The sequence below is a fragment of the Phascolarctos cinereus genome, unplaced genomic scaffold (genome assembly GCF_003287225.1).
Source record: "Phascolarctos cinereus isolate Bilbo 61053 unplaced genomic scaffold, phaCin_HiC Scaffold_3;HRSCAF=262, whole genome shotgun sequence".
NCBI classification, from domain to species: domain Eukaryota; kingdom Metazoa; phylum Chordata; class Mammalia; order Diprotodontia; family Phascolarctidae; genus Phascolarctos; species Phascolarctos cinereus.
The window spans coordinates 171,401,171-171,410,875 of NW_027555736.1; the positions used below are offsets into that span (position 1 = coordinate 171,401,171).

General features: G+C 43.1%; 1 protein-coding gene across 1 annotated transcript; it reads right to left on the minus strand.

Moving 5' to 3' along the window:
* Positions 1 to 317: 317 nt before the first annotated feature.
* MRPL52 (mitochondrial ribosomal protein L52) lies at positions 318 to 5,259 on the minus strand. Its single transcript, XM_021008464.2, has 5 exons — positions 5,180 to 5,259; positions 4,983 to 5,040; positions 4,743 to 4,810; positions 1,360 to 1,424; positions 318 to 484 (listed from the first exon to the last, which is right to left on the minus strand). Exons 1-5 carry the CDS (start codon positions 5,205 to 5,207, stop codon positions 344 to 346), a joined length of 360 nt encoding a protein of 119 aa, XP_020864123.1. The 5' UTR covers positions 5,208 to 5,259; the 3' UTR covers positions 318 to 343.
* Positions 5,260 to 9,705: the final 4,446 nt, after the last annotated feature.

The window sequence follows — 9,705 nt, forward strand, 5'->3', positions numbered from 1 at the left end:
CTTAGAGGTCATCTAGCCCCATCCCCTCATTTTACAGATGAAGAACCTGAGGCCCATAGAGGTTAAGTGACTTGTCCAAGGTCCCATGGGCAGTCAGCTGCAGAGCAAGGGACTGAACTTAGGTCTTTAGATTCCAGGTTCTCTATCACCATCTCCAATGCTTCCCAGGGACAAGGGCATTAACTACCTTTTTAGACAAGTGACCCCACAGTTATCCCTTCCTCGATGGTGTTTATGTTCTTTTTCCTCTAAAGAGTAGGAGGAAGCCTGGAGCTGTGAAGAGAACATCAAAAACAACAGGAAGGAAAGCTGGGGGCTGGAGGAGGGGGTTTGCTTTATTGATTCATGGGCCCTTCATTGAAGCCCCTTTGGGCTTGAGCAGGTTTTGCCGTTTATTTTCCTCCTCCTGCTGTTTCTCCTGCTGCTTTTGCTCCCAGGTCTTCATTCCTGCATCCATTTCCTGGGACAGCAGCACGACTCGTCTCTGAAAGAGAAAGAATCAGTGAGAACAGGTTAAGAAGACTTGGAAATGGAAGGGACCATGGAGTTCATTTCATCTAACCTTTTTATTTTATAGATGAGGAAACTGATACTTAGAAAGGTTAAATCAGTGTTCACCTGGAGACTCCAGTCCTGTCATCCATCCTTCTACTGTCAGATCCAAATCAAATGTTTCTGATTGGAAAGAAGGAGCAGGGGCCTTGGTCTTCAAGCCCGGAAGTTAGAAGAATGGTGGTGCCACACATTTTTAGAATGTCTAAATGTAGATTTATTTTGTTCAAATTGAATTTATCTATTATGAGAGGAGTTGTGAGGAAGGACTGGGGAGGGAGTAATTGGGAGAGTATTATTTTTAAGGAGCAGCAGTAAAACAGCAAGAAAATGTGGCCACTTACATACATGAGGTGGGCAAAGCATTGCAGTCCATCACCAAAAATTTCAAATTTAGAAAAGGGGAGGGAAAGGGAGTGCTGGAGCCAGCTCATACCAGCTCAAGAGAGCTATCAAATTTTTAGTGTAAGCATTTACACCTGGGAAATTGTCAAATGCTACAAATCAGGGTTTGATTTGTTTTACTGATTGTTTAATGTGGATAAGGTCACTAAGGCAAAATGAAGAAGGTTATATAGACAGAGCTTTGTGGGATGCCAACTTTTTCGGAGGACAGCAGAAACCAGGGAGGTGTGGGATGAACCAGGAGAGAGCAGTGTCATGGAAGCCAAAGGAGAGGATAGTAAAGAAGTGGTCTCCTTCACATAGAGGTGATTAAAACCTCCAAGCCAGGGGAGCTCAAGAGATAATATCAGTGCAGGAATCCAGGGTCCTCATAGTGGCCCTGAATAGGCTCTAATTACTCACCGCAAACTTTTCCCTCTGTGCCTTTCGTCGGAGTTGGCCTTTCATTGGGGGAGCACGTCTACCATCTATAAGTAGAGGTGAGAAGGAAAGAGCATGTCTTGTAAAAGGCAGTCACCAACATTTAAATACAAAATACCATATTTATCTATTTCAGGGAGAGCTCTGCTCAGACCTGGATTATTAGAATAACCTGATATTGTTGTTTTTAGATTCTCCCTCTCTAATACAGCCTGTACACCAGTGCCAGTTTTTTCTTTTATGCTTTGCTGCCTTAAAGGCATGAACTACATTAACGGTAAAACCACCACCACTTTATATAGCATCCTACAGTTTTCAAAGCACTTCTACATACTGAACATATATTTACTAACAGTCTACTGTGTGCAAAGCACAGTGGTGGGCTGAGGAGAGACAAAGTTTAGACAAGTGAATCCCTGTCCTGATAGGGCTTGCAGTTCAATAAAGAAGTGCATTAGAATATTGTAAAACAAAGTACCAAGTGAGGTCCAAAGAAGAAAGTTATCAAAAACAATTAGAGAAGGTTTCGTGGAAGATTTGGTATTTGAATTGGGCTTTAATGAATGGGTAGGAGGCAGCTAGGTGGTGCAGTGGATAAAGCACTGGCACTGAAGTCAGGAGGACCTGAGTTCAAATTTGGCCTCAGACCAAACACTTGACACTTATTAGCTGTGTGACCTTGGTCAAGTCACTTAACCCCAACTGCCTCACTTAAAAAAAAATGGGTAGGAATTCAAGAGGCAAAGAGGGAGGAAGATATTCCAGACCTAGGGGACCTCATGAGCACAGGCATGTAGACAGGAAAGTATATGGCGTGTTCAGAAGACATGAAGTCCAGTTTAGCTGGAACAGAATAAATGTAATGATATCAGGTAAGGCTGGAAAGATGGAGTGGTTAAAATTTTGCCAGATTTCAGATGGCATTGGATGCCATGCAAAGAAACCTGAATTTTTTTCTGAAGTTACTAGAGAGCCCCTAAAGATTTCTGAGCAGAAGAGTAAGATGATTAGATCAATACAGAAGCAAGATTAGTCTGGCAGCAGAAGGAATGGATAAGAGCAAGGAGGTGGACAAGAGGAAAGAGGTAACTTATAGGAAGATCAGTGCAAAAGCTATTTTAGCAGTCCAGGCAAGTGGTTAATGATAGTTCGTACTTGTTGGTAGCCAGCCTACAAGGTGCTTGGTTGGTAAGAGAGAGAACAGGTTCAACAGATATTGTAGGGTTGTTACTGAGAAATGACATCCTTTGGTGTTCATAGCATTTCTTTCAAACAGGGCAAACATTAGCTCTATCTTACAGATTGGGAAACTAAAGCTCAGAGAACTTAGGTGATTTGATTTCCTCTACTTTTCCAGTCTTCTTACATCTTACCCCTCCATCCCCCTATGTATTCTCTCATCTAGTGACAATGGTCTCCATAATGTTCCAAGAACAAGACCCTCCATCTCTTAGCTCTGTTTTCTCCGGCTATCCCCCATGCCTGAATGCTCTTCCTCCTCATCACTGCCTCCTGGCTTCCTTCAAGTGCCAGCTAAAAATCTCACTTCCTACAGGAAGTTTCACAATTCCTCTAACTCTAGTGCCTCCTCTGTTGATTATTTCCTATATATCCTGCATATAGTTTTTTTTGTACATATTTGTTTACATGTTGTCTCCCACATTAGATTGTGAGCTCCTTGAAGGCAGGGACTATCTTTTTTTCCATTGCATCCCCAGTGCTTAGCACAGTGCCTGGCATATAGTAGGAATTTAATAAATGCTTACTAGCTGCCTCATTTATTTAAAGTCACAAGCTTTTCCCCATTATACCATACTGCTTCTTTGTATCTCCTAGCATTCACTCAACAAACATTTGTTGATGGCTTACTATATTCAAGGCCTGAGGCTAGGCTCTTGGGATGAGAAAACATGAAAATAAAACTCTGCTCTTAAAATCTACTAGGGGAAGTAGCTATTACATAAGAAAGCATATTACAAAGTAGAGGGCCAGACAAAATGCTCTATGAAAATCAAAGGAGGGAAAGGTAACTTTCAGCTGGGCAGTATCAGGAAAGGTTTTATGCAAAAGGTGGCTGCCACTCAAGCAGAACAAAGACCTTGTCTTGTTTTTTTTTTTTTCTGGAAGAAGCTGTGGTGTAGTGCAAAGAAGAGAGGGCCTCCTTTGAGCTTCAATTTATTTATCCACAAAACAACAGGACTGGACTAGATGGTCTCTTATTATTCCTTTCCAGTTCTAAATCCTGTGATTCCCTCTGAATTCCCAGTATCCAGAGCAAAGTACTAGTAAAGTTGATAAACATTTGTTGAAGCAAAGGACATGGATGGGTACCTTGCCTGCTGGCCCGGTATGTTAAGGAAATGACCATTTTTAATGGCTTTTTAAAAACCCCTCTTTTTATCTCCAACTGAGAGACAGCAGGATGCAGTGTATAAGCTGCCTCTGAACCAAGAAACCCTGGATTTAAATCCTACCTCTGACACATACTGGCTATGGGAACCTGGGCAAGTCACTTGAGCTCTGAACATGCTAGACAACTCTCTGACTGTAAGAAGGTGATGATCTGCATTGCCAGAAGTAGTTTTCTCATCTGGGAGTTCCCTGTATCAACGAAATCACAGGTCTGGTCCCTAAATCTATCTCCAGAGCACAGAACAGATCCATTCACAGAACAGATCTTTAATAAATGCTTATAGGCAGCTAGGTGGTACCAGAGTGTTGGACCTGGAGTTTGGAAGACCTGAGTTCAAATCCTTCCTCAGACACTTGCTAGCTGTATGACTGTGGGAATGTCACTTAACCTGTTTCCTCAACTGTGAAAAAGAGATAATAAACCTCTCGGCGTTGTTATGAGAATCAAATAGTAACATTTGTAAATCACTCTTCAAACCTTAAGGCTTACAGTTTTTACAGAACTGACTCTGGCCTGAAATGTTAATAAGCTATATGATCCTGGGCAAATTATTTAACCTGTCTCTCTTTCCTCAACTGTAAAATGGGGTCAATAGCGCTGGTTGCTTTTGTTCAGTCTTGTCCCACTTTTCTGACCCCACCTGGGGTTTTCTTGGCAGTTCCTTCTCCAGTTCATTTTTATAGTTAGGCAAAAGGGTTAAGTGACTTGCCCAGGGTCACAGAGCTAGGTAAGGTCTTTGATTTGCACTTAGGTCTTCCTGACTCCAGGGGCTGGCAGGTCTATCCACTGTGCCACCAAACTGCACCTACCTCCCAAGGTTTGGGAGGAACAGCGAGCTGACGAATGGGAAGGGCTTTTCACAACTTAGGGCTGTATAAAATGGACTGGACTGGCCCTTGCTGTCTCGGGCGGACACCGCAAGGTCGCTGGTCGGAGACGGTGGAGCGCTCACCTGCATAGGACCAGTCGGGCAGCTCGGTGAGGGGCCCATAGCCAGAGGGGCTGGGGGCCAGGCCCTGCCTGGGGGTGGGGGGAAGAAAGGCCAGAGAGGTCAGCGAAGCCCCACCCCTACACCTGGGCTCTCCCAGCCCCGCCCTTCAACCATCCCTCTCCTAGGTCTCCCCTCTAGCCCCCCACCCAATACCCCGCCTCCGGAGGACCGTCCCGTCCACCCCCCGCTGCGGCCCCTCACTGGATTCGCCATGCGCTACCGGCCCGGCCCGCCACGCTCAAGTGTAGCCGCCGCACACCTGGGGGGAAGGAGAGGAGCGCCGTTAGCGCTCTCAGAGCCGAGGGGCTCCGGCCAGCCAGCACCCCGGCCGCCCCCGCCTCCAGGGAGGCCCTCAGCTCTGTCCCTCAGCCCTGTCCCGCTCCCCGGCTCCCACCTACCCAACCACATAACAGCCATCCCAGCCATGCCGGGGGAAGGGTTGAGGAAACAGGAAGGGGCGGGGCTACGAGAAAAGGAAGAAGCGGAAGTACCGAAGTACTGTCCGCGAGGAGGCGTCTGGGTGTCGCCATCTTGGCTCTGTCAGCTCTAGGGAGCCGCCATCTTGGGTGCGCAAACTGAAGACTCTGCCATCTTCAGTCTTTGTACGGACTGAACGCCATTGCCATCTTGATCGAACGAACCCACTGCAGGCATTTTTGGTTGTTGCAGTAAGGGGTTCTTCTACGCCTGCGCTGTCATTGGCGCTACCCACCTTTAATTCAACACCATTTATTAAAAAGCCTACTATGTGTTAGGTACTGGCGATGAGGATACAATGACAAAAATGAAACAATTCCCTTTCTTCGAGGAGCTTATATTCATGTGGGGGTGGAGAGAGTAGCAAGTAGAGAGAAAAATAAATAAAAATATGTACAAAGTGTATTTCTGGGGGTGTGGCATACTATCGACCAACTAGCATTTATTAAGCACTTCCTCCTTTTTCCTTCTTTCCTCTTCTTCTCCCCTTCTGCCTCTCCTTTCTCCTCTCTCCTTCCTTCCTCCTCTCCTCTTCCTTCTCCCTCTCCTCCTCCCTTTTATATAGCATTCTTAACAGTTTGCAAAGTGCTTTACAATTATCTTATTTGATCTTCACACTACTATCCCCTATTTTACAGATGAAGAAACTGAGGCAGATAGAGGTTAAGTGACTTGTCCAGGGTTACACAGCTGGTAATTATCTGAGGCCACATTTGAACTCTTGTGCTAAGCACTTGACACTGCTCTAACCAAGGATATACAGAAAGGCAAAAAATAAAAAAAAAATCAACCAACAAGCATTTATTAAGTGCCTGCTATTTTCGAGGCACTGTGCTAACTTCTGAGGAAACACTCTTAAGGAGCTTACATTATGTACAAAGAGGGGAGACAATATATATGTAAGTTAATGCAGTATAAATACAAAATAATGCAAAGTATTTACACATAAGGTAGTTAGAGAGGAAGGCACTAGCAGTAGTTAAGGGGTTGGATTGGGTTTCCCATAGAACAGGGGTTCCCATTATGTCCAATGTACCTTGTATAATGGTTTGCATGTAGTCTCCTTCATTAGACTGTGAGCTCATTAACAGAAGGACTGTCTTTTGCGCTTGGCATGGTGCCTGACCCATAGTAGTGGCTTAATAAATGACTTGGTGACTGAGAAGGTGGTGCTTGATCTGTTTTGAAGGAAAAGAGGGATTCTATAAGGTAGAGGTGAGAAGGATGTCCATTCCTGGCATGTGGGATGAGTTGGGAGTTCTGTGTAAAGAATACATAGAGTGCCAATTTCACAGGATCCCTGTATGAGATGTATAGAAGACTGATTGTGAAGGGCTTTTAAAGCCAAGCAGAGGAGTTCATATTTGATTCCAGCAGCAGTAGGGAGCCACTCTATTTTATTGAGTAGGAGAGTGATAGGGTCAGATAGGTTCTTAAGAAAAATATTTTTGACAACTGTATGGGATTCTTGATCTTGGAAGGGGAATACTTGTGGATAATGGTGACTTCAAAGCCTTTGTGAATGGATTTTAAAGTTGACTGTTCTTTCACTGTGTTAGTTTTCTTAAACCTTCAAAATACCAAAGAGGAGGGAATCTATTTGTTTTAAGCCCAGCACTTTACAGCTGAGACCAGGTCTTCTATTTCTTTTGTATTATCAAAAGCACCTGGTCCAGGGTTGTAGCTACCTCAGACACTCATTCCCCAGGGGTTAGTGGAATGAATGGGAACGGATACGGAGAGGGAGGAAAGGGGAAGTGTAATTAATGGACTCATTGGAAGTCATTCATTATTTCTTCTGTAAATTCTGGGAATTCTGGGAAGGTCAGAGAAAAAGGGGAAGGGAGGAACCATACTTACAGAAAAAAGAAAGTTATTTCTATAATAGTGAGAATGACTACGAAGAGATGGGGAAGGAGGAAATGCAGGTCTCCTGGAGAGGGAATGTGAAACATGTTGACTAGACAAGATGAATTGAAAGTCAGTAACTCAACAAACCATTTTTTTTACACAAAGTGTTAGCAATAACTTCTGTTTTTAACATCACTTACATTTCCCAATATATTCCTTCCCCTCCCCTCCCTTTCCAGAAGGCCTTCCCTTATACCAAAGAATTAAAAAGAGGGGAAAAATTCAGTAAAACTGACCAGAACATGGAATAAGACTGACACTACCTTCAGTGCTCCAAACCCACAGTCTCCCATCTCTGCAAAGAAGGTGGAGGAGGTGCTTCTCTTTTTCTCTTCTTTGGCAATAAATCTTTGTTATAAACCTACCACGTGCAAAGGCACTATGTTAGGCCCTGGGTATGCAAAAAAAGATGATACAGCCCTTACCCTCCTGGAGTCTGCCTTCTACAGTATTCGTATTTGAATGTGGGGGATAGGGCATGCACCCAGATTTGATTTAATTAAACAAAACAATTAATTACCTGTTATGTGTTAGTGACAGGGGTATCGGCCTTGGAAACCCCTGCCTCTCCCCAACTTCCTTGAACTTTCCCACATGGTCAAGTGTCTGGACTTCACCTGAGGCACTGACCCATCCCAACGGATCTTTCATTGTGGTCTACACCCAGTCTCCCAATTCTGTTACTTGCAACCCAACCCAACCCAACCTTAATTGTCTGTTACCTCCCAACACTCCCCCAGCTACTCCCCACTCTTGATTCCTTCTTGACCTCTTCTCTGTTCCCAGACTACTTGACCTCTCCTAGATCCTTTCCACAATCTTTCTGTATATAAGGTCCATCTTGCCCTCCCATTAAATTGCTCAGATTCTTAAAATCTGGCCAATACAGCAGACTCACTAGGAACTCCCTCACACCAATTGGTGTTCTAATAAACCTTGTCTTTTGCTGAAAAAAGGCTTGGGTTGAATTCATTAGAGGCAGGACCCACATCAATATTTTCCCAATTATGGGGTCCCCAATTATCCCTAAACCACAACGCTAGAAGATAAAAAGATGAAAAACAAAACAGCCTGCTCTCAAGAAATTAATAAAAGGAAGGTTGATTGGGGCAAAGGAGAAATCTAGATGAAGTGATCTAAGGAAATTGAATGCAGGAAAGAAGAAAATAGAGCAATAATAATATTATAGTAGTGCTTTTTACTTTACAGTGAAGTCTTGCATGTGCTATTTCACCATATCCTCATGACCTAGGATAAAGCGTGAGAAAAACAATCATTTGACAGATGATTTGTAATTCTTGTGGATGAAGAACTGGAACCACCAAGTGGTTAAGTGACTAATTCATTGTTAAGCAATGGCAGAGTTAGGACTCCCAGTTCATTTTCTGGAGCTGTTGGCTTGAGACTGCAGCTGGCAGAGGCGTATTGTGGCATCTGAAAATCATGAACCAGGTGTTTAAATTTGATGGGGATAACATTTGGAAGGTAAAGGGTTTTGAATAAGGGAATCAAGTGAAACAGAAGGCTTAGAAGATTACTTTAGTGGAAAGTGGAAAATAATTCACCTCACAGAAGGTTTGTTGTAGAATAGAAGTTATCTAATTCAGCCTTTACCTAAGCAAAGCAAAGAAAAACAACAAACATCTATTAATTATTTCTTGTGATAGGAACTGGGGAGAGACAGTTTAGGTAAGACAAGGAAGATGCTGACCTCAGGCAGGAAGATAGAACATCAAAATAAACAAGTATAATAATTGTGTATATACAATATTATGTCATAAATACATTTGAGAGTTACAAAACAAAGTGCTATTTAAGATCTGAGGGAGAAGAGTTACAACTAGCCAGGGGATTAAGGAAGGCTTTCCACAGAAAGTAAACATGAGAATTGGGAAGAAGTTGAGGCAAATGGGGAGGAAGAATGTTATAGGTTTGAGTATGAGAGTGTAGTCTAGGGAGGAGGGCAGAGAGTTATTGAATTTGGCTAAAATGGAAAGTGCAGGGAGGGGAGTAATATGTGATAAAGCTGAAAAGACTGGATGGTGCTAACTTTTGGAGGCCTTTAGCTAGGTGAAAGAATGTGAACTTGACTGGGACAGCAATAGGAAACTGCTGAAGATTTTTGAGCAGGAGAAGTGATATGATCAGATCTATATGTAAAAGATATCCTATTCTGAAAAGGAAATCCATTCATACTGATTACTTTGATTTATTTTTAGTTTGATTACAGGGTTGAGCTCCCTTCTTTAGAAAAAGCTGGCCTTAACAGCTAAGCCAGACTAACACAGATAGTCTCTTAAGTCTAAGTTACCTATAGATTTAGTGAATAGATAGATTAATAAGACCTTATCATTTAGTAGCAGATAATTTAGAGGAATAAAACAATTATAGGATTATAAGGTTTTTTTAAAGGCTATTTCCCTTTCTAGCAGAAAGGGGGATTGACCAGAGGCTTGGCAGCTGGATAAAGGTTGGCTAGAGATTGAGATCCTCTTTCCATTCTTAGTGGATAAGCTCCCCTTTTCTCTTGAGCTAG